Here is a 24273-nt window from a genome sequence, read left to right as displayed (position 1 = left end):
CTGGCCGCCACCCAGCACCTGGCAAGGCTGCCGGCTCGTGCTGCACCTGCGAGCATCCAGAGCTGGAGTTTCCCCCGTTTGGGGGAAGGGCACTTTGTGATCCCCTGGTGTTCCCTCGGTCTGGGCCTGAGCTGCGGTGGCTGTCCTCCCGCGCCCGCAGAAATCCCACAACGGTTACAACTGTTCTATTCTGTTCCTGCGGCTGCACCACCATTTGGAATCTTAGCTTGCTCCTCCCTCATCCTGTCAGGCTGGAGCTCCTCCTCTGCAAGGGGCAGGTAGGGGAAGGGGGCAGGGGCTCCTGCTCTGCCCGAAAGGCCACTCCCCCACCCCCCAAGATAAGTTTAGAGTCATGCAGGAAGGACAGCACTTCAGACCCCAAGCAGGAAAGGCACCAGAGTCCTGCCTGTGGCGTCCGGGAGCGGGGGTGGGAGGCTGGAGGGGCCGGGCACTCCTCACACACTGCACACAGCCCCCCAGCAGTGGGGATGGGTTCCCCACCGGCACCCACTGTGGGACTGGTGGGGGGTGGGTGTCAGGAACAACAGGACACCCCGAGGGCAGTGATCCAGGTGCTCTCCAGGCAGGGGACAGCTGGACTGGAGGGCCCAGTGGGCTAGCCCGGAAGGAGTCTGCGCAGCCCCAGCAAACACTCCTCTCAGATTAGAGAGGTATGTGGGTTGGAACCTAAACACAGGATGTGAAGTCCAGAGGAAGGGGACCAGAGGGGGAGGGGGCGGAAGGGAGAGACAGGGCCAGGCCCGGTCAGTTCCAGCGCCATTAACCCCTTCAGGGCCATGCAGAGGAACAGGGCCAACTGGAAGCATCTGTACTACCAAACCACATCCAAGCCTCTAATACCCTCTCCTCCCTGCACCCCCTGCCTCCATTGACAGGATCTGAGTAAGCTTTGAGGGTAATGAAGCAGACCCAGAGAACCAACCTCCCTCCCTCCGGGGGAGAGGGTTGGCTAAGGGTCAAGAGATGGGTCTTCGACAACATCGAAGACCACCAGCCTGAGGGCAGAAAGAGGGGACTTTGGGGACTTGTTACTCTTGGTGAGGGACTTCACATCTAGGCCCTTCCGTGGCCAAGGTCACGCAGCTCTCGCATTGGTGTGCACGGATGTGAAAGGAGCTAGCGGAAGGGACAGGATGGAAAGAAAATGTCTCCTCCCTACTTGTAAGAAAAAAAAGCCACCTCCTTGGTGGGGAAAAGATGCCAAAGAGGAAAGAGGGCAGAGGACACCCTCAGGAGCTGGGCAGCTAACTTCCAGCAGGGGGAGCTCAGGGAAACCACGTCCTTGCCCTGCCTCTCCCATCTGAGAGCAGGAAGACCACCTGAAGTGGTTGCCAGAAATATCTGCTCCCAGAGACCTCCCACCTGCCCAGGGATCAGACCCACCAAAGTCTGAGAAGCACCAATTTGGACGGTGCCTGCAAAGCACGTCCACTTCTGTGTGCCCATGGGAGACATAGCTGTGAGGGGCCTCTGGCCATCTGACAGAGCCCTGAGCTGCAGGGCCTTGACTCATCAGTCACAGGGCAGAGCCGGGCCTCCGCCTAGTGATTCTTTGACTGCCTATCCCACAGACAGAGACTCCGAGGCCTGCAGTGTCAGAGGGGCTGGCCCAAGATTCGGAGCCAAGCAGCAGAGGGGGTGGGGTCAGCAGTCCCAGGACCAGCCCTTCTCACCTCGGCCTTGTACATACGGATCAGACCCTGGTTCACTTTGGACCAGGAGGGCACAGCGCTGATGTTCCACAGCTGGTTGGAGTGCTCTGCAAAGGGGCCTGTCTTCATCTGGAAAAGACAATCCACAGCTGGAGAGGCAGGCTACCTGGGAGCTCATCCCCCGGATCCCCACAGCAAGGTCACGCATGTGTGCGTACACACAAGTGCGCACGCGCACACACGCACAAGCACATACAAACATGCACACGCCAAAGCACATATGTGCACGCGTATGTACGCACAGACAGACACGCACACGCATGCATGTATGCTTGAGGACTTGGCTGCATCATCTGGGGGGGGAGGGTACACACACACACACACACACACACACACACACGCATAAGTACCAGAGTCGGTCTCTCTTGGTCTGCAAGACCCACTGGGAAAATATAACCTCCAGAGCCACCCTCTTTCTTCCACAGCCAAAAAAAGGGGGCCCGATTCCCACCACCACCACATTCAGCAGCCTCAGAAAAATAAAATCTCAACCCAAGCCCTGGCTGGGACTCCCAGCACTTCCCACCCCTCAGCCACCGAGCGCTGCACCGGCACAGGGACCTGCTCCCACTCAGATAAACAGCAGCAGCAGGCTCCCCGGCCCTCCCCGGCCCTCCCCGGCCCCACACACGGGGTGGGCTCTACCGCCAGGGACTCGGGCTGAACCTGCCACAGGCAAGAGCCAGAGCCAGAAGAGCGGGTTTGGGGGAAGGGCAAGGTGGGGAAGACTAAACCCAGGAATCCAACTGCCCTCTGCGTGGCAGGCAAAAGGGAGGGAGGAAAAGAGGGGGCAGATGTGAACCGTGAGCCAGGGGCACCTGCAGCAGATTCGGGAGGAAGGTCTGTTTAGAAAGCCCGACCCACTAGGCCAGGAGGTAAGGAAGGGATGGCATTCACAGCGGCAAGGGACAGGCCGGAGCAAGGACAGCTCCACTCCTGTCCCTCCTCTCGCCGAGAGTGTGACACTCCAGGAAGGAAAGAGACTCTGCAGCAAGCCCAGGGAAGTTCCCATGACATGAGAAACCACAGCACTGAGACAGGGAGGCTTGTGTGCCTGCGTGCACCCCTCCGCACAAGGCCAGCACATCTGTGGCTAGCAGGCACTTCAACCCCCCTCAACACTGCCCCCCCAAGCTTATAAACAGTACTGATGCTGGCTGGGAGAATGGGGTTCAGCACCCTGAGCCCCAGGCTTCAAAAGAAAGAGTCTGAAAGGCAAAGAGGCTAAGCTGGCAAAGAAGCAGAGACTTGGACCCTGAGTGGGTAGAAGGTTCCAGAAGAGGCTGTGAGAGGAGGCGGGGAGAGGGAGAGCTGTTCCAGGGAGAAAGGATGGGCCTAAAGCTCCCTCTCCATATTGGGCATAAGAATAGGGGCCCAGGAACTCATAACACCCCATCGTTTGGCTGTGGACTCCCTGGGTGACCCACTCCCACACGCCTCTCATTTCTCCAATAAGGGCCTTGTACCAAACTGCAAGATTTAAGTCCAAAAAGCTGCCATTTACTACTGTCACCTCCCTCCCCTGGCTAAAGTTCCCCAAAAGCCTGTCTCAACCCCCATGTTCAGTAGCAAGGACAACAGACTCCTTCCTCCAGCAGTGAGGCCACAGCCTGAGGTGGCAGGTGGAGACAGGACGCACCCTGGTGGCCGCAGGGCTTTTCCCGGGTTAGTGCCTACACCCACAGTCTTTCCCCAACTCTCTATTTCTAAGGCTCCCTCCTCCAGGATGGCTGCCGGTACCCAAAGCCTATAGGGCCTGGCCTTCAAGGAGCTTTGTTCCATCCATCCTACTCAAGCAGGCTCCACCCCCAACTACTGGCCCTCCCTCTCGCCCCACCCCTTCCCCCAAAGCTCTCTGCCCCTTGGGGACCAGCGCCAGGCTCCAGTCCTCTCCTGCACACTTCCAGGCCCAGAGAAGTTCAGGGATCACTGGAGATGTGTAATCAGTTTCACTCTGGACAAGGCCCGATGAACAAACCACCCCAGAGGCACCCTGCTGGCTTGGTCCCACAGCATAGCTCCAGAAGCCTGCTCAGCAAGGGCCCCGAGGCCAGAGTCAGGAGATGATGCTGGGAAACCAGAGGCTCTGCCTCGTGGGCCAGCCTCACCCACTAGGGGCACGGGAGGGGACCCCAAAAGGCCTCTCTGGCCTGCTGGCAGAGCCCCAGTGGCCCTGCCCCTCCCCACGGAAAGGCCAGAGATGCTCTTTCTCTAGAGGAGCTGCCCCCCCCCCGACTCCACCCCGCCCCCAGGCCTTCAGTGTCCCCAGGTCTCCCTAAGTCCTTCAGAAGGAGACTTTGCAACTCTGGGAAAGGAAAACAGACGAGGGGCAAAAAAGGAATCGGGAGCGAGAAGACAAAAAAAAAAAAAAAAATTAGCTCATTCTAGCCACAAAGGGAGAAGAGAAAGAGCGAGAACGAGCAAGCAAGCTGCAGTCCCGCAGTGACCCCAGGGGAATCGTGTGAGTCAGAGCAGCCATATTGAGCAGGAAATTACTCACAGACGCTGCGTTCCTGCCTCTCCACTCCCAGGAGAATCGGCCTTTTGTAAATGGTTCCTCTGTCAGTAACTGAGGGGGGATGGGGGGAGGCTCTGCACAGCGCCTTCCTGTCAGCTCCTTCCCTTCCAGCTGAAATCTGATCCCTCCCTTCCCAAAACTCCAAATTTAGAAGCCAGATTGAAACTGAAATTCTTTTCCTGCCTGCCCTGGGCTCTTAAAGGCGCCAGGGCTGCATTTCCTGAGACAGCAGAAGCCCTGCAAGGTGGGGTCCCTCATCCGGGATGCCCAGGGCTACCAGGGCAGGTCCTGGGAGACGGGGAGGAGATGCCCGGTTCCATTTCCAACTTCTTGTTGTTTTGTTTTTTCTCCTAGTTGCACCAGCCATCCTGAACCCCAGGTCTCCAGAGGCAACACCGCCCCCTTCCAGCCCGAAACCCACGGAACTCTGCACAGGCCTCCAGGTCCCCTGTGTCCCAGTGGCAGGCCTTCAGCCTCCCTGGGTCAGGGTGAGCCAGGTCAGGTCACTCATTACGAACTACGGGCGGTGAAACACTGGTGCAGAGTGGAAGGGGGCTGGGGTGGGCGTAGCCAGCACCCGCAGTGCCAGTCAGGTCTCAGCTTGGCCAGGTGGATGAAAGGGAGCCCTCAGCCCTGCTGGCATTCAGTGTTTACACCATGCCCAAGCACCTAGACCCAAAGTGAAAACCAGGCCTTGCAGATAGGGTGCAGAACAAGCAAAAACTCTAGGGTCTGCCTTTCCCCCAATTAAGTTACTAAAACCTTCTCAAAGTTCAATGTGCCCTTAGCGCCACCTAGTGGCCACTGCAGGATTTCCTCCAGCAGAGGAACTGGGTCCCAAACTTTAGAAAGCTTTTGGGTTTTTAGACCAGCATAACCAACCAAACAAATAAAAATACAAAATTTTAACCTGGATTCAATTCCCATCTTCCCCGAGGCCCAGCCCTGGCCTTCTTCCTTGTTAGTCACTGACTGGGACCCAGGGGCTTGGCCAGCCACCAGAGGGGGCCAGAACAGCCGAGCCTTTTAACCCCCACGTGAGCAAAGCAATGGCTCAGCCTAGAATGTGTACCCCTTCTCCCCACCCTGCTCCTCCCGCTCCTCCCAGGGTCTCCCAGGGCTCCCCAGACCCTCGCATTCCATTCTGGAAAGAGCAGCACATGACTGGCTCTTGAGGCAGTGAGCCAGGCTGCCCCAAGTCCTTCTGACCTTGGGCCTGCTACACTGCTGAAGGCAGCAAATCCGAGACTGAAGCAGTGGCCGCCCAGCCGTCAGTCCCGGCTCCATTTGCTGACTTGGAAAAACGTGTCATTCCCCTCTGGCCTCTGGAGTTTGGCAGAGGTCTGAGCCGAATGCTGACCATGAGGAGCCTGGGGCAATGGCTGCTTAACCAGGCTTCTCTGTTCAGGGGCCTCAGAACCGGGGCCAAGAGAGCAGCCCCGGTGGAGAGGGGACCACGGCCGAGGCAGGAGCATCACTGGGCCCAGACGTGCATGTGGGCATTGGAAAGAGAATGGTGGCAACACCCTCTCCAGACGGCAGAACAGGGTACCCTTTGAAAGTTTGGGGGAAGGGGGAGAGGTATGCAGCAGGGAGGATGAAAGGTCCTGAGAGAGAGGCCCTTGAGCAGTGAGTCCCCCAATTCCATGCAAAGTCACCTGGCAAGTGTATTTAATACAGGTTCCTGGCTCTTGTCCCCCAGGATTCTTGATTCAGAAAGCTGGCGTTGGGCACAGGAACGTGGATTTTAACAAGCTCCCTGGGTGACCTTGAGGAAGTGGGAGACCCGGCCTTAGTGGGCAACAGCACCCAGTTAATAAACATCCCCTGCCAGGTGGGCTGGGGGCCCAGGCCTGCTTGGTTCACCTCCAGCACTTCAGCTGGCCCATGTCCTCAGGCACTGACAGAGATGTGTCCCCTCAGCAGAAATCTATCCCTGCTGTCCGTGTTAGTCTCTCCGCCTCCTGCAATGGTTGCATCCCACACAGCCACATGCATGTGCTGGACAGGCCTCATGGGCCCCACGCACCCCCTCAGACCTGCTGCATCGGTCACCAAGTGCACTAGTGACGGAGTCTCAGTCCCTCAGCTCGAGGCCCACGGAGTCAAGAGTCACCCCAGACCACTGATTTGGGGGAGGAGATCCTGGACAGTGAGAAGGTGGCTTAACCTTTCATAGGCCTGGTGGGCCTTCCTTGTCAATAACCCACCTTCGAGGGCCAGCCCTGCTGTCTTCAGGCAAGAGTGCTGGCTCTTCTGTCCCACTCCAAAGCCACCAGCCCCAGTTCATCTCGGCCTGGAGGCCACCATGGGCTTTTCCCTCACCTCAGTGATAAACAGGATACATTCCAGGAACATGTAGTCCTTGTGGTTCTCATTCACAGCCTTCTCATCGACAAAGTGCCTGGGCTCCAAATACGGGTGGTCTGGGAACAGCAAAGAGCCCCAGGGTTCAGAACCAGACATTCACACCCACCGAGCACCTCAGCCCAGGGCAGTCTACACCCACCCTGGGGCCACAGTCCCACCCACATGCCCTCAACACTTGACCTTGCGGGAGCAATAAATGACCAGTGTGTGTATGTGCGCACGCACAGTTGCGCATGTATGTGTTCTAGTGGAACGAGCGGTGGCTTTGCCTTTTTCTAGCCGTGTGACCTTGAACCAGTGACTTCAGCCCTCTGAGGCTCGGTTTCCTCATCTGTACAGTGGGGCTATGAAGAGCACCTCCCTTATACTGCCTGATGGTTGGGACCACAGGAAAACCCCAGGCACAGCACCCGCACAGGTTAAGCATTCGTCAATGGTGGCTAGTCTCATGCAGGCAAAGACCCTTCCCAGGGTCCCTGAGAAGGTTCTGGGAGATAATCTACCTGAACGCTTAGAGCAGTGCCTGGCACAGAGCAAATACGCAAATGCTTATGAATAGTATTCTGTAGGCAGTTAATCCTACCCTGAAGCACAAGTCACCACCCGACCCTCGCCCACCGGAGATCCCAGGGAGCCGCCCCAGCCTGGAAAGCAGTGGTCAAGCGGGGGGAGCCAGCAGAGAGGGCCCACAGGAAGTGGCTCACTGCCCCGCGCTGGGTGGCTGCTCCCTGATGGGCCCCCTTGCACACAGCTCGATAATAACGGCGGATGATGCCGGTCACCAAGTCAAAAGAGCCCCTCATTTTCAACATAAAACCCCGCAGTTGCTGCCAGGAGCTGGGGCGCATTTCACACCGGTCCATTATGCGCCAGGCGAGCGCCCCTGCTCCAGCTTGTGTCACTTCCTATTATCTCGGCACACTCTGCCTCCGCCTCCCCCGGCCTGCCGCGCTGGCTCGCAGCACAAGGTCAACAGCAAACAGCCTCCGTCAATAGCCGGTCTAATGCCTGCTTTATAAGCTGTCACTGTCTGCCCTGAGCAGCAGAAGTGAGGCGGGAAAGGAGGAGGGCAGACAGAGCACACACCCCGGGGGGGGGAGGGCGGAGAGGTAGGCGCCCCTTCGGTACCTATCAGCTGCGAGCTGCCCCAGATGAAGGGCAGAAACTGAAAGTCGTCCAGGCCCCACACTCCCTGGCTGCCGGCTGGCTCCATTCTGTATGTCTTCTGGAGTTTACGCATAACCTCCAGGTACCTGCACAGGAGGGAGGGGAAGAAAGAGGCAGCAGAAAGCAGACAGACAGTCTCAACCCTTCTGCCACTGGGAGCTCACGGAGGCCAGAAATAACTACCTAAGAGTGTAACTGGTCTCTATTTTCAATGAAAACCTACATGCGTAAGTTATGCATCAGCTGGTACTCTCAAAATAATGTCGCTTTATTTTTTTCTCCCACGCTCAGCCTTCTTTTGGCCCAGGAAAGGGGGGTTTAGCGCCATCAACTCCTGACAATGTGAGACCCTGGGCAGGAGCCCCAGGCTCTCTAACTCTGGCCTGCCCATCGGAAAGCTGGTGGGGGACAGAGCAGATCATCTCCTGGGGCCTTCCGGCTCCCACCTTCCCTGTTCTCAGGGGCTGCGTCAGCATCACCAGAGTGGGGCCCGGAAAGAGAACGGGTGCTGTCAGAAGCCTCTGGTGGCGGCACCACACCTGTACGGGGGGGCCGGTGGTTCGGGGGTGGGGTGGGGCGGGGAGCGGGTCAGAGCCCGACTGCAGGGGTTCAGCTGGCTGTGTGAATTCAGGGATCAGAAGACAGCTGATTTCTCTGGGCCTCCATTTCTTCACCTATAAAATGGAAATGACTGGGGCGCCTGGGTGGCTCAGTCATTAAGCGTCTGCCTTCGGCTCAGGTCATGATCCCAGGGTCCTGGGATCGAGCCCCACATCGGGCTCCCTGCTCGGCGGGACGCCTGCTTCTCCCTCTCCCTCTTCCCTGCTTGTGTTCCCTCTCTCGCTGTGTCTCTCTCTGTCAAATAAATAAATGAAATCTTAAAAAAAAAAAAATGGAAATCACGGTCACTGCTGCCTAGAGCCGTTGGGGGAATCTAGGGAGCGAGCTGCGCGTGGAGAGCTCAGGACGAGGTCTGACACGGCAAACACACGGAAGCATTAGCAGTCGGCACGTGACTTTCCTTCACTTGCCCTTACTTGGATCTGAACCTGTCAGAAGGCTTCTGGGACGCCCCGTCCACAGCCAGAGCTCGATCAGGACAGGCCAGAAGAAGCAACAGCCAGTCAGGAGCGCCCACCAGCATCCCGCCCCAGTCTGACAGGGAGAGGAGAACCCTGCTGCTCTTCTTCTCACTCACCGATCGAACACCTTGAAGACGATGGCTATTTGGTCGTCTACCCGGAGCACCCCGATCTTGCAGAGGCAGCAGAGGAAAGCAGCAAAGGCTGCTTCATGTCCTAGGGAAGAAGAAAACAGCCGAGGTCAACGGTCTTCCAGAAAAAGGAGTGGGACTGTTCTTGGTCTCACCAGAGTCCAAATCACTGAGAACTGCCCCTCTACGGAGGGAGGTCAACATGGAGATAATGGGGCCTCTGCCCCTTCCAGAAAGACCCAGGCCCTTTTGAGAACTACCACTACTATAATTCTAAAAGGCCTAAAAGGCCAAGGCTGTGGACTTCTTAAACAGACATTTGCATTTTGTTTTGTAGGTTTAACTCACTCGTCAATTCCACGCTATCTATTGAGCACCTACTACAATGGCAGCCACTTTCCGTGTCAGGCACTAGGGAGACCACATCCATGCCTTTGCATGATAGTTTATGATCTACCAGGATGACAAACATTAAACAGACAATCACTTCTATAATTCTAGCTCTGAAGGAGAAGGACAGGGTGATAACTGGAGGATATCACAGGGTGCTTAAGAAGGTTTCCCTAAGGAAGTAATATTTAATCTGAAAGATGAATAAGAGCTGGTAAGGCACTGGATGTGAGGGAAGCAAGAAGAGCAATCTAGCCAGAAGAAACATCATGTGCAAAGGTGCTGAGGTGAGAAAAACTGGGATATGTTTGAAGAACACTAGGAAGGCCAGTACGGCTAAAGTAGAAAGGGCAAGGGAGAAAGCGTAACAAGATGAGGCCGGCAATCAGACAGGCCTTACCTGCTACGTAAGCAGCTCAGACTCAGTACCCTAAGAGCAACGGGAGCCACTGAAGGCTTCCAAGCAGGGAACAACACGTGGTCACATTACAGGGTCAAAAGGCAGCCCCTTCCATAGGGTCCCTGGCTGGCTCAGTCAGTGGAGCATGTGACGCCTGATCTCGGGGTTGTGAGTTCGAGCCCCACGGTGGGTGCCGAGATTGCTTAAAAATAAAATCTAAGGGGCGCCTGGGTGGCTCAGTCGTTAAGCGTCTGCCTTCGGCTCAGGTCATGATCCCAGCGTCCTGGGATCGAGCCCCGCATCGGGCTCCCCGCTCCGCGGGAAGCCTGCTTCTCCCTCTGCCACTCCGCCTGCCTGTGTTCCCTCTCTCGCTGTGTCTCTCTCTGTCAAATAAATAAATAAAATCTTTAAAAAAAAAATAAAATAAATAAAATAAAATCTAAAAAAAAAAAAAAGGCACTCCCTTCCGTTCCCAGTCATGTCAGATAGGAATGGTCAGCACTACAGACACCACTGATCAGACCCCGGACTGAATACCATGGTTCACAGTATTGTAAAAAAATGTATTTGGACGGAGGCAGGAAAGAATACTTCAGCGACTTCCTGCCCATCTCTGTAGAATGAAGGTGTCTCCAGGGCCTGGGAAGCTTGTGAGCCGTTCCTCTCACCTGCAGTTTCTGATCTCCACCAGCCACAGTCCCAGCCACCATCACTCAGGGGCTCTTGCACACTTGACAGCAGAAGAAAAACCCACCCCTGGCTGACCTGGCCAGTCTCCCCTTCAGGGTCCCTCCCGGTCAGTCTCAGTCAAAACTCCACCCCGAGAAGTCTCAAAACACTTGATAAACCTGCTCCCCAGCAACAGGGGGAGCAGAAGACAACGCCTCCCCAGGACCCAGGTTCAAGGGGGCCCTTCTCCAGGCCTGCCAACGTGGCCTGTGCTTGTCTTGAGGAACCTGAGCCCCAGGCGAGGGGAAGGCCTAAGAGAGCAGCCTTGCACTTGCCGCTTCAGGACAGGTCAGAAAGGTGAGCCTACTACAGCAGGGTCCTCCCTTGCCGCCCCCCCACCCCCCGCCGCCAAGGAGACAACACTTCCCCTCTGAGGTGCCTGCATGCGCCCTCTCCCGGAGAACTCAGCAGCACACAGACACCGGGCTAGGAAGAGGGCATGCCACAATGCTGCCGGGCGCTACCGAGCTCTTTCATTTCTCAAGGCTCTGGTGAAGGGCCGCCTTGAGATATAGTAAGTGCTCAATAAATTATGTGCTGACGGTGCTAAGCTCACAGACCCCTTCTTTACAAAGAACAGAAATCGGTGCTGCACGGAGACACCATGCACATGGCATCAGCTCCCCCTGGTGGACCAACGCAGAGCCGCGGGAGCAGCAGCAGGCCTCCCGGCACCCCGGGGACGGGGCAGGCACTGCACCCCAGCTGGCCCCAAAAGGCTGCTTGCTCAGATGGCCCCGACACAATCCGGAGCAAAGAGGAAGCAGCCCAAGAAGAGACTGCAATGAAGCCGAGTACACAGCGGGAGCGGCGGGTACCTGTGCCATAGTCGATGCGTGTGGAGTTCCCCACTGACTCCTTCAGGTAAACGGCCACCTCAGGCACGGCAGCGGCCAGATGGGTGGGGACCACTGTGGCCACCAAGTTTTCTGCTTCCTGATAACACAAGAGACACAAAGTGGTGGCAGCAGATTAGGCAGCATCCTGGTGGCGGGCACCCAGGAGCAGCATCTGGCTGGGGCCGGCTGGCCACGCCAGGCCGGCCTGGCTCCCTGCTCTGACTGAAAGCTGAGGAGGGCGACACTGACCCTTACGCCACAGAGCCACTACCCCGGGGTGGCTTTTCGTCTGCTGGCCCTTCCTCCAGGGGACAAGGGTCTGGGACGAGATGGGAGGGAACTGCAAAGAAGCCATTCAACTCCCCCATCTGGTAACTCGCTGACGCCCCTACAGACACCATCTTTCTTCACAGTCCCAGGATAACAAGAACGTGTGCCGTATATCCACCCAAACGTGCAGACGAGAACGTTCATAGCAGCATTATTCATAGTAGCCAAAATGTGGGAACAAGCCTCCACCGAAATGCCCACCGACCACAGACCGTGGTGCAGTGAGGTGCCGGAACACGACACCGCAAGGCAAACGCTCTGCTGCTCCCCACAACATGGGGGACTCTCAGAGACAGAACACTGAGCAAAAGAAGTCAGACGTTTATAAGAAGTTCAAAAACAGGTAACACTGATCTATGGCATGGAAATCGGAAGAGTTTGCGGGAGGATATCAACTCGAAAGGGGCACCAGGGCCCTGCCAGAGTGCTGGAAAGTTTTAGAGCTTGGTACGGGTGGGAGTGCAAGGGCCAAACATATGCTAAGATCCAGCCAGCCGCACAGCTGTGAGGTGTTCACTTTCCTTTAAGTTTTAACTCAATAAAAATCTTTAAAAAAAGACCCTGTGCCCTCAGAGTCCAGAGGCAGCCCCAGGCTGCTCTTAGGCAGGGACAGCATTCTGCTGGGTCCCTGGGGCTCCACTCTGCTCCAGGCAGAAACACTGGGCCAGAGAAATGAGGACCCAAGTTTCTCTAGGTTCAGTCTATAGACACCTGGCAGGAAAATCTCCTGGAGACCTGGGAAAATCTGGATTCCTGGGCCCCACCCTAGACCTACAGACTGCTTTTCTAAGAACAGGGCCCATGATCCTGCATTTTTATTTTTTGCTTGCTTTGAACAGGTATCACTGCTATAGGATTCAAAAATAAAGACATTTAAAAAATAAAAATACACTGAATTCTACTCCAGAAACCAATATTACACTGAATATTAACTACCTAAAATTTAAATAAAAATTAATAATTTAAAAAATCAAGAAAAAGAAGCACAATACTAAATTCTTTGGGATTTGCCAAAAAAATATCGAAAAGTAAAAACGTAAATAAATACACACATTACAAACGGGATGCATTGAGAAGTTTCTGTCCCCTTCCCCACTCTCCCCTGTCCTCAGAGAAGTCACAGCTTTATTAGCCTCTTGTACATCCTTCCAGTGATGTTTCCTTATGCAAACTGAGCAGCACAAACATATCTTTTCATTTTTCCCTCTTTCCTACCAAAAAGTAGCTCACCATGTGTCAGACCCCAGGTTCCTCTTTAACTGAACAATAAATCCCAGACCACCTTCCCCCAAGCTCCCAGTGGGCTCCTAGTCTTTCTCACAGCTGCATAGCACTCCAGGTTAGATCTACTAGTCTATCTGACCGATCCCCTGCACATGGACACTTGGGACATTTGAATCTGTTGCTAATGCAAACAATGACCTAATTAACAGCCCCATGCAGAGGACTGGGCATCCATAGTGGCGATTCCCAGAAGATGGTGGGGGCAGAGGGTAAATGCATTTGTACTTTTGGTAAATGGAATCGCCATTTTAATAAACTCCCCAGTGATTCTGAGATGCCTGAAAGCTCCTGCACGCCCTGGCCCAGCCCCCAAGCATGTCCTGTGGCAGCCTCACCTCGTCGAGTTTGGCATACCAGGTCCTGTAGGCCTTGTTCCCAAATCGAGAGGGCTGGTCCACCGGAGGGGTCTCATCAATCCACCTGTCCAGCGTGTTGAGAAGGGTGACCAGTTTCTCAATGGCCTGTAGTAAGCAAAATAGAGGGGGCCAAGCACAATGACTAGTGGCCCCCATCTAGAGCCAAGGGGGAAGTCCCAACTGCTGCTGGACAATGACCCGTAGGCATGGCATTAGTGGTAAGTGCTGGGGAGATCACACACTCCTACAGGATCAAGTTTTTAAATCCAACTGTCTGGGGGCACCTGGGTGGCTCAGTGGGCTAAGCGTCTGCCTTCAACTCGGGTCATGATCTCAGGGTCCTAGGATCAAACCCCGTGTCGGGCTCCCTGCTCAGCGGGGAGTCCGCTTGTCCCTCTCCCTCTGCCCCTCCCCCCATTCATGCTCCCTCGCTTTCTCACAAATAAGTAAACAAAATCTTTAAAACACGGGCCCCAGGGCACACATTATTTTGTAGCCTGCTCAATTTCCTCATGAGCCTCATTCCACATCAACATGTAAACATAATTTTACAACAGCCTTTAGTAAGTTAATAGCATCTCATTGTGCCAACATACTATAATGTTTTACCTAATCCCTCCCTGTTAAATGTTTGGGTAATTCCCAATTCCTTCCCGCAGACAATCTGGGCAGCCCCCACCTGCAGAACTGCTGGATCAGAGGTCTGAACCTGTGTAATGCTTTGCAGGGCCACAGCGTCGGGGAGCCCATCTCCCTACACCTTTCCCACAGCAGGCAGGAACCAAGGAGTGGGATCGGTGCCACAGGCCAGGGCAGCGTTAGCACACAGCATGTTACTCAGTGAGGAAATAGGTGAGGCTGATGATCCAAAACACAGGTCTGGAAGGGCAGCTAGAAAAGGACTCCTGGGTGTGGCTTGTAAAAAAAAAAAAAAAAAAAAATAGGCCAAAAAAATAAAAAATAAAATAAATAAATAAAAATTAAAAAAATAGGCCAGGGGCGCATGGGTGGCTCAGTCGTTAAGGGTCTGCCTTCGGTTCAGGTCACGATCCCAGAGTCCTGGGATCAAGGCCCCTCCCCCGCCCCCGCATTGGGCTCCCCGCTCTGCAGGGAGCCTGCTTCTCCCTCTCCCACTTCCCCTGCTGGTGTTCCCTCTCTCTCTGTCAAATAAATAAATAAAATCTTAAAAAAAAAAAAAGGCCAAAACGAAAGGCTAGCGGAAGGCACAAGGCAGAGAGAGGATGTTCAGAGGCAGGCAGCCCTGGGAGAGAAGACCTTGCCAAGAAGCAGGTTTTGCCTGTGTCTACTGGGCACGAACAGCACAAAGAGAGACCTCCAAGAGCCCCTGACACTGGGTCGGACCTAGCAGGGTGGTGCCCACATGAAAAGTTGTGAGGACGAAGGCAAGACTCAGTCAAGTCCACTGCTGCACTGCGCAGGCTCTGTACAGGAGCGGTCCAAGAGCCGTGCGGGGAGGGACGTGAACTTGAGCTAATGGAATACCCATCAGCCAGGGCCCACCCCCACATAGCTCCAGGAGGCACAAATCACACCAGACCATGTAAACGGCGCCTTGTGCAACGTGACAATGGCCTCAATGTTGCCATCCCTCACCTCCCCTTTCTCTATGCTTGGGGTGCAAGAGCGAGCAAAAGTTACCTGTAAGAGGGGAAATCTCCCTGTACACCTGGCTGAGGCAGAGGGCCCGGGTGACATAAAGCTGCCCAGCTGAAATGTGAGACAAAGTGCTGCCAGAGCCCAGCTTTGTGAAGAACCAGGTCACCAGGAACTGATAAGGACAGAGCAAACCTGACCCCATGCAGCAGCTGAGACTCAGGAGTGATGAGGCAGTAATCCCAGGCCCAGGAAGCACCAGCCAGGCCCAATTCCCTGACGATCTCAGTCTTGGGCAAGGCGCTGAAGGGGATAAAGAAGGTGCGGGGAGGCCACGTAAGCCAGGCCCCAGCTGCCAGCTCAGCTGGAGTAATGAATAATTAAACGGCTCCTAGCTCCTCTTTCTGGAGAGGGCTTTTTAGAATGCAGGGGCTGCCTCTATTGTCTGACTGGCTGGGGCAGAGGGGTTTGGGGGGGCTCCCCTGCTGTGGGCCGAACCCTCAGGAAGCACAAATAGTAATTTGAACTACCCTCCAGCTCCCTAAACCAGTGCTTCCTTTTGGATTTCATGGACCAGTAAAATTTTCTCCAAACCATTACTTGCCAGTGTTTTCTTTGTCTTTGCCCCCAACTTAAATAGGAAACAGAATAGCAAAAAAATAAGGCTCTTATCTACCCACATTTTGCAAAACCCAAAAATTTGAACCCCCAAACATTAAGACAGATATAATCTCAAACTGCAGAAGAGCCTTCTAAACATGGGTCTAGACAGTCTCACCACATTGCCCTTGCTTGTTCCCTTCGCTGCTGGTCTGGAAGCTGCCACCTAGGGCGGCTCTGTCTGCCCTCTCCCCAGCTGCCATCCCTGGAGGAGGAGGCAGGCGTGAGAGGAAGCGGGATCCCCAAGCAGCTGTGCCGGGGCCTCCCCCCATCTGTGGGCTGAGACCACATGCTGTGAGCCCTGCCTTCTGCTGCCCTGCCAGCCATGGGCAGAAGCTGGGAGACCTCTGGAGACCAAACTAGTCACCTCTGCCCACCAAGTGATCACCCCGGCACTGGGATGAAACCCAGCTCAGGAAGCGCCCCCAACTGAAGCAATCACACCACTACTGGAGGTCAGAACTGAAAAACAGCTCATGATAACAGCTAATAATGATAAAGACATCCAGTATGTACCAGGCACTGTCCTAACAAGCCTACATGTAGGATCCCACTGACTCCTCCCCAGGAGCCATGAGTCGGTCTGCCAGCTCTGTCACTCAACAGATGAGGAGATAGAGGGTCAGAGGGGACGAAGCCACTCAGCTTGGAAGGGAAAGGTTATCCAAACCTAGTCAGCCTGACTCCAGAACCCAAGCACTTAACCATGCTGCAATTCTGCCAAGAGAACAGCTCCTGAGCTAAAACAACACCTGGCCAGCGTGGTGTCTACCATCAAAGCGTGAGCGGAAATTAATTGACCTCAGGATCTGCTGGGGTAATTAGAACACCCCCCTGTAATTAGCCTTCCCCCGCCACACTCCCTGCCCACTGAGGACAGCCGAGCCTCCCTCACCACAGGCTCAAGGACAAACCCTCTCTCTCCCAACCCACAAACTCAATGGTGGGCCAGCCCCCAAGAGAAGGAGGTCTATCCCCAGCACAGGTCTGGCTCCCCTCTGGTGACAGAACAAGACCTCAGCCACCCCACAGCCAGTTGGGACCCAGCAGCTCTCCTGAGGCGGGGTATGAGGGACAGGTGGAGAGACCGGGCTGCGACAGGGCCAGGCCTTATCCAACAGGGTGGGATAAGGCACTGAGAGGCAGCTCAGGCCCTGGTGTCTGAGATAAGAGTCTCAAGGTGACTGTGAGCCGACTGGGAGAGGAACCCAAGAGGCCACTGGAGGCTTGGGACCCAGCCCTTGGAGATGGCATCCAGCAACAGCAAATAGCCTGCAAGCCCACACCTCCCCACAGCTCTTGTCCTTTCTCCACCAACAACCTATCTCCAGAAGAGCAGCCAAAGAGCATCCACCCTGCAGTGCATGCCCTCAACTCAGCATCCCCACTTCCAGGAATGATTCCTCAGGAAAGAGCGCCCACAGATCTATATGTAACGATGTTCAGAGCAGCGACATTTAGGGACACAACCTCAAAGTCCACAGTTAGGGCTATTTAAACAAATGAGGGCCGGTTCAATGAGGCTGCCATTTACATAGTGGAGGGGCAGCAGGAGAGGAGGAGCTCAGAGGGCAGGTCTGGGTGACGTTCCCCAAACTGTTCCCGGGGCCGCCCCAGGGAGCTGGGTAGGAGGGGAAAGATAGGGAGAGGTCAGCTTTTTGTTAATACATTTCAGTGAAGCACACTTACTTCATTTATAATCTTTTTTCATTTAAAAAGGTACATAAAAACACCAGTTAGCAAAAATGCAGGCTATAAAACAGCATATTTACCTTGATCCCAATTTTATAAATATACATCTACTGACAAATTGGAAAAAAAAAGAAAAAAAAGATTAGAAATACAAACACCAAGAAGGGCCTGGGTGGCTCAGTCGGTTGAGTGTCTGGCTCTTGGTTTCGGCTCAGGTCATGATCTCAGGGTCCTGAGATGGAGCCCTGCCAGGATCCAGCCACCGGGTCAGCTCTGCGCTCAACGTGGAGTCTGCTTGTCGCTCTCCCTCCCCCCACTCATGCGCATGCTCCTTCCCTCTCTCTCTCTCAAATAAATAAATATTTTTTAAAAAGGAAAAGAAATACAAACACCAAAATGTCAACCGCACATGTGCTTAGGCGATCTTATTTCCTGCACTGGCCTGTTGTGGGCCATGAGCACAGGTGACGCTCTGGAGCTATTCTGGGAGCAGCCCTGCTGCAGCAGCCTCCCCCGCCTCTGCCTACCTCAGAGACTTTGTACTCGAAGGTCAGCTTCTTCCCCTTCACACCTTCGTTGAGCGTGAGGATGAATCCGATGTAGTCAGCATACGCCTACCAAACAAAGTGGGGAGTGGGGACGGAAAGAGGTGTGTCAGACCCCTGACCCTCCACACCCTGGCCAGCCCCCAGCTCCACCCAGTTCCCAAAGAGCTCCAAGCTGTCCCTGGACCCCGGCCTGCCAGCAGAAGTAGAACAATAACACCAAATACTCCACCCTACTCTCTATCCTAAACAGCTGGTGAGCCAATGACCACAATGACACCTAGACCTTCAGCCAGAGTTCATTGTGTGCTCACTACTCCTGACAGCAGCTTCTTTACACAACCCCACAAGGTAAACACTGTCACTGTCCCCATTGTATAGATGAGGAAACCAAGGCTTCAGGAGAGGTGACTTGCCCAAGGTCTCCTAAGACCAAGATCTCATTAGACGTGGAGCTAGGACCCCACAAGTCCTCCAACTCCACTATACCACCAGGAGTTCAAGGAATACCAGCAAGGGTTCCTCCCCAGTTAGTCTTCCAGATGTTTCCCCCACCAGACAGGCCAGGCTGTGAGCCTGCAGTGCAGACCCCCTGCTCCCAGGAGAAGAAACTGTTTTCTGCCCATGGCCAGGTCTCCCAGCACACCCATCCCTGGCTTCCAACTGGGCACTCTCTTCCCTGTTGAGTTGCAGGTTACAACCAGCACAGGGATAAGAAAGCACTAAGGTGTAGGCCCTGGGAGCAAGTGACTTCTGTTTGGTCTCGTTTCTTCTTTCTCTCTGTTGCCTCTCATTCTCTTCCTTCCTCCTTCTCCAAAATGCCAGCAGCAGCCACAGCAAGCCCTGAGAACTGACCATTCCGTATCTAGAAGGGAGCATTCCTGTACCAGGCCCTTCCTACAGCCCGTGGAACGGCCACAAATGGAAACGAGGGGTCATGGGGCAGGTCCGAGCCCTCATCCTGCCTGCAAAGCCACAGTCGTTCCTGCAAACTATACCGCGATGCAAAGACAGGAAGCAGCAAGGGGCAGTGTCACCCTCCACGGTCCCTGCTCCCACATGGGCCTGAGTCTCTTGGTGACTAAAGCTCAGGTCATTCTTACAAAGAAGACTGTGTGCAAAGTCTCCACCAATGCCACCATCCTCATCCCTGTAACAGTAACAACCATGCCTGCATCTCAGTACAGCTCACAAATGCCTAGCACTGGGCCAGGTGCTTTTTGGACTTTGAGTCATCTAAGCCTCCCAACAACAACATTTTACGGTAGAAGAAATAGGCTTGGCCAGCTTAGGTGCGCTGCCTAAGTCACAAGAATAGGAAATGGCAACCCTGGGCTTCAAGCTTTGACCTCTCTGATCCTGAGTCCACGCTCCTGGTTGCTGCACTTGGCAGCCTAGTGAAACTGTGTGGACCATGCCACAGAGTCACTTGTCGAGCCACGAACTTGAGTGGTGAGCTTCAGAGCAAGTGAAAGCCTTCTATCCGGTATCGTTCAACACATACTCCATTAGAAAAAGTAACCAACACTTCCCAAAAAGTGTTGGTGCCTACAGCAGGATCAACAAACTGCCTACAAAGGGCCAGATAGTAACTATTTTAGGCTCTGCAGGCCATAAAGTCTGGTTCACAAATTCTCAACTCCGCCCAGCTCTGCCAGTTAGTGCGAAAGCAGCCATGGACAATACATAAATGAGCCTTGCTGTGTTCCAATAAAACTTTATTTACAAAAACAGGCAGAGGTCCAGATTTGGTGAGCAGGCAGTAATTTGCTGACCTGTGGCCTAGAGCATAGTGGCTCAACCCATGGCTATCTAGAGACAGAGGACCTGGGCATGAATCCTGAATCTCATCCCAACCACTTGCTAACTGTGCCATCTGGCTAAATGTCTTTATCTCCTGGCCTCATGTTTCTCACCTTCAAAATGGAGATGACCACTGAGCCCACTTCCCAGAGTTTTTGTGAGGATTAAATGAGCTAAAAAATACCTAGCACATCACGGTATATATATACAATGGAATATTATGCAGCCATCAAACGGAATGAGATCTTGCCATTTGCAACGACGTGGATGGAACTGGAGGGTATTATGCTGAGCGAAATAAGTCAAACAGAGAAAGACATGTATCATATGACCTCACTGATATGAGGAATTCTTAATCTCAGGAAACAAACTGAGGGTTGCTGGAGTGGGGGGGTGGGGTGGGAGGGATGGGGTGACTGGGTGATGGACACTGGGGAGGGTATGTGCTCTGGTAAGCGCTGTGAATTGTGCAAGACTGTTGAATCTCAGATCTGTACCTCTGAAACAAATAATGCAATATATGTTAAGAAAGAAAAAAAAAGAAGAAGAAGAATGTAGCAGGAGGGGAAGAATGAAGGGGGGGAAACCGGAGGGGTAGACGAACCATGAGAGACGATGGACTCTGAAAAACAAACTGAGGGTTCTAGAGGGGAGGGGGGTGGGAGGATGGGTTAGCCTGGTGATGGGTATTGAGGAGGGTACATTCTGCATGGAGCACTGGGTGTTATGCACAAACAATGAATCATGGAACACTATATCTAAAACTAATGATGTAATGTATGGGGATTAACATAACAATAAAAAAATTAAAAAAAAAATACCTAGCACATCATAATCACCCCATCCTCCTTGGAAAACACCCAGGGGGAAAGCAAGGAACTAAAGCCACGTTTGGATTCAGCCAATCTGCAGGTTCAGAGCAGATTCGTGGTTCTCACCCCAGGCGATTTGGTTCCCAGGCAACTTCTGACAAGGTCTGGAGACATTTTCAGTTGTAATACCTGGGGAAGGGGTGCTGCTGGCATCTAGCAGGTAGAGGCCAGGGAAGGTACTAAACACCCTCCAATGCACAGGACAGCCCCCTACAATAAAGAATTATCCACCCCAAAACGTCATCAGTGCTGAGGTTTAGAAACCCTGAGGTAGAACAACCAAGATGACGAAGGGACTCAAATGTGTCCTTTGAGCAGCTGAAGGGACTACAGTGTTTATCCTGGTGAAGATTCAGGGGGAGAACATAACTCAGAAAAGACATGATAACCATCTGCAAATATTTCGAAGGCAGGCTTATGAAAGAGGAGCCAGAAAGGCTTGCATGGCCCAAGAAGAGCCACGGCCATTGTAGGATGTGGGCTCAGTGTCAGCACAGCGGACTCCCTAAAGAGAACCTGCCTTTCTGCACAAGTGACCCCCCCCAACCCCAGGTGAGCAGACCAGGTGTGGACACCTGGCTGGAGCTGGGACCAAGGCTTTCCCTGGGGATTTGAAATTGGCTTTCTTTTTCTTAGTCCCAATCTTTCCACAGCCTCTGCCAGAAGCCCAGGAGGTAGAAGCTGTTATTTCCTGCCCACCATTGGACTGAGCAGCACAGAAAGCTGGTCTGCACTTCCCCTCGCTCTAGGTCCCGGTTCCTAGGTATTTTTAGGCCCAGCCACCTCCCTGGCCTAGGTTTCCATGAGAGTGATAACCTCTTCTCTCTGAGACACACTGGCTCCGAGACCAGCTGTACTTCTCCCCCAGAAAGAGGGGGACAGCTCTCTCCCGAGCTTCTAACAGCTCTGGTTCCAAGAACAAGGAAGGTCAGGAGCTCACTGTCTTTGCAAAAGCCCAAGTTCCTCATCCCAGCTCTGGCCCTCCAGTGCAGATGCCGCTGGTACCTGAGAACGCTTCCATTTGCCCATGTCTGGAACTGTGTGGATCTCCTTTTTTGGAATGATGAAGTTCTGAGTGGCTGAAGGGATATCCTCCGAAGAATCTTGAAAAAGAAAGTGAAGAAGCAAATAGATAAATAGAATCTTTCCCCTCAACCCAACTTTCTCCCTCTCTCTCTCTCTCTCTCTCTCTCTCTCACACACACACACACACACACACACACACGTTTAAACCAAGACTCCAACCCCCAGTCTCTAGGGTAAACCAGACACGTACTCCCAGGACAATCAAGCCAAATCCACTGACCGCCCGCCTTTCCACCCTCAGCCTGGAGCCCCGCCGTACTGACGATGCCCTCAACAACTGACGGGTTCAGCTGCTCCGCGGTGCCCTCACCTCCTGCTCCCTCACCGGAGAATGGTTAGAAAAATAAAACGAAGTTGACCTTTTAGACAGAAGCAGGCAATTCAAAGAAGGAGGAAAAAAATTACAAACAACCACCCATAAACATTTGAAAAAAATTGCCAACCTCTGAGTAAGCACAGAAATGTAAATTAGATGAGATGGCTTTTCCAGATCAGGGTGGCAGATTAAAACCATCTGGCATCAACTGGGAATGGGGAAGCGGGAACTCTCCTGCACTGCTAGTGGGAGTCTTGGTAGAATCTGCTGAGGAGGCAACTCAGCACTGACTTTTGAAGTAAAAACCACACAGACCCATGGAGCCAACAGTTCTACTTGTAGGCATCAACCCTTTATATACACCTTTATATACACCAAGGTGTATGTAAAGGCACTTACTGCATGGAAAAGAGGTAGAAACAGCGCATATATCAATTGACAAGGCAATGGGTAAATAATAATATGCTCACATAATGGAAATCTCCATAGTTTTTTAAAAAGAATAAAACCTAAATTATTGACATAGGAAAACAGCCTAGATATTAATAAGTAAAAAAAGAAAATTAAGCTATATTATATATAACATAATCTCATTATTGCAAAAATAGCTATACATACTCGTATAAATAACATGTGTATCAGCATATACACTGGAAAAACCTGAAGGATTAAACCCCAAAGTTAATTAATAGTCATCTCTAGGAGGTAAGATTTATAAGGGACTTCCATTTCTAAGCTACATATTGCTATTAAAAACTAGCATACAATATGGGGCGCCTGGGTGACTCATTCAGTTGAGCACCCAACTCTTGATTTCAGCTCAGGTCATGATCTCATGATCTCAGGGTCATGAGATGGAGGCCCGCATCAGGCTCCATGCTGGACATGGAGCCTGCCTAAGATTCTCTCTCTCCCTCTCCTTCTCTCCCCACCCCCCAACATTCGCAAGCCTGAGCATGCATTCGCACTCTCTCTCTTTCGTAATAAAAAAAAAAAAAAAAAAACTCGCATACAATAATTTTTTAATCAGAAAAAAAAAAAACAACTTTTAAATGGAGTTTCTATATTTGCAGAACTTGGGGAAAGGAAAACACAGGGCAGTTCCACGTGCTGACCTAGAAGCAAACTTCACACCAAAGTGGACTGCTTAGTATGAGTGGCCTCTCTAGCCAAAAATACCTGGCCCACACTGCAGGATTCCCTTTACTTTGTGACACTGGGAAATACAAGCCCTCAGTCTCTTCTCCATAATTCCAAAATCCAAAAAGTTCTAAAAACCCAAAGTTTTTAAAATAAGTTTGGCACAAATTCATTTGGTACAAAACTTAAACCTAAACCAACATGAGGACATTTATAGGCTTTGCAGATCCCTCTTAGGGAATTTAGGTTTTCCTGCAGAAGTATTTTTGATTGTGGGGTGCTCCTTTCTGAAATCTGGGGAACCCTGAATTCCAAAATACACCTGGCCCCAAGGGTCTTGGACAGGGGCCGTGCCTGAATCCACTATTGAAGATCTGTTGTATTAGTTAACACCTTCCTTTAAAAACCCAAACTCTCCAGAAAGAGTCATTCAAGACATACGATAAATTTGTACCCCTGCTGTCCTCCTAAAATCTAGCTGACATTGCCTGCATGGAGAAAGGGGACATGGGCCTAAGATGGTTCTGGAACATGTGACATTTGGGAGAATGGAGCATGCCCGGAGAGGCCCCAAGGAAGAAAGGGAAAGCTCTAGGATACCTGGAGACCTGAGGAGGAGGATAGAGAATCTGAGATGAGAGCAAGGCAAACCTCTGCCTAATTCAAAATTGAAACCAGAGCCCAAAAAACAAATCAGAAACTCTCTTCCTCCTCCCACCTATTCTACAAGCCCTGTTCCCAGAACCCAAAATTGAGGCCCCTACTATTAGTAAATTACTACCCTAATATGCTATTAAATAGGGGTGCCTGGGTGGCTCAGTCTGTGAAGCGTCTGCCTTCAGCTCAGGTCATGATCTCAGGGTCCTGGGATCCAGCCCCACTTCGGGCTCCCTGCTCAGCGGGGGTCTGCTTCTCCCTCTCCCTCTGCCTCCTCCCTCCTATACATGCTGTCTGTCTCTCTCTATCTCAAAAGATTTTATTTATTTATTTGACACAGAGAGACACAGCGAGAGAGGGAACACAAGCAGGGGGAGTGGGAGAGGGAGCAGCAACCCTCCCACGGAGCAGGGAGCCCGATGCGAGGCTTGATCCCAGGACCCTGGGATCATGACCTGAGCCAAAGGCAGACGCTTAACGACTGAGCCACCCAGGCGCCCCAATAAATAAAATCTTAAAAAAAAAAAAAAAGATGCTATTAAATTAAAAGCTTTATAGG

At 52.9% G+C, this 24273-nt stretch overlaps 1 protein-coding gene across 1 annotated transcript in view; it reads right to left on the bottom strand.

Moving 5' to 3' along the window:
• Window positions 1-24273, bottom strand: part of PTPA (protein phosphatase 2 phosphatase activator) — a 30312-nt gene that overhangs the window by 3795 nt on the left and 2244 nt on the right. The window contains exons 2-9 of the mRNA XM_032418310.1: window positions 21521-21618; window positions 17823-17909; window positions 13309-13434; window positions 11339-11456; window positions 8987-9086; window positions 7750-7874; window positions 6577-6677; window positions 1695-1802 (exon numbers count right to left, since the gene is read on the bottom strand). Of these exons, the coding sequence (XP_032274201.1) occupies window positions 1695-1802; window positions 6577-6677; window positions 7750-7874; window positions 8987-9086; window positions 11339-11456; window positions 13309-13434; window positions 17823-17909; window positions 21521-21618 (863 nt within the window). The remainder of the gene's footprint in view (window positions 1-1694; window positions 1803-6576; window positions 6678-7749; window positions 7875-8986; window positions 9087-11338; window positions 11457-13308; window positions 13435-17822; window positions 17910-21520; window positions 21619-24273) is intronic.

The sequence above is a fragment of the Phoca vitulina genome, unplaced genomic scaffold (genome assembly GCF_004348235.1).
Source record: "Phoca vitulina isolate PV1807 unplaced genomic scaffold, GSC_HSeal_1.0 scaffold21, whole genome shotgun sequence".
Taxonomy (NCBI): domain Eukaryota; kingdom Metazoa; phylum Chordata; class Mammalia; order Carnivora; family Phocidae; genus Phoca; species Phoca vitulina.
Note: the sequence above shows the minus strand (reverse complement) of the source record. Positions and strands in the feature narration are given on the sequence as shown.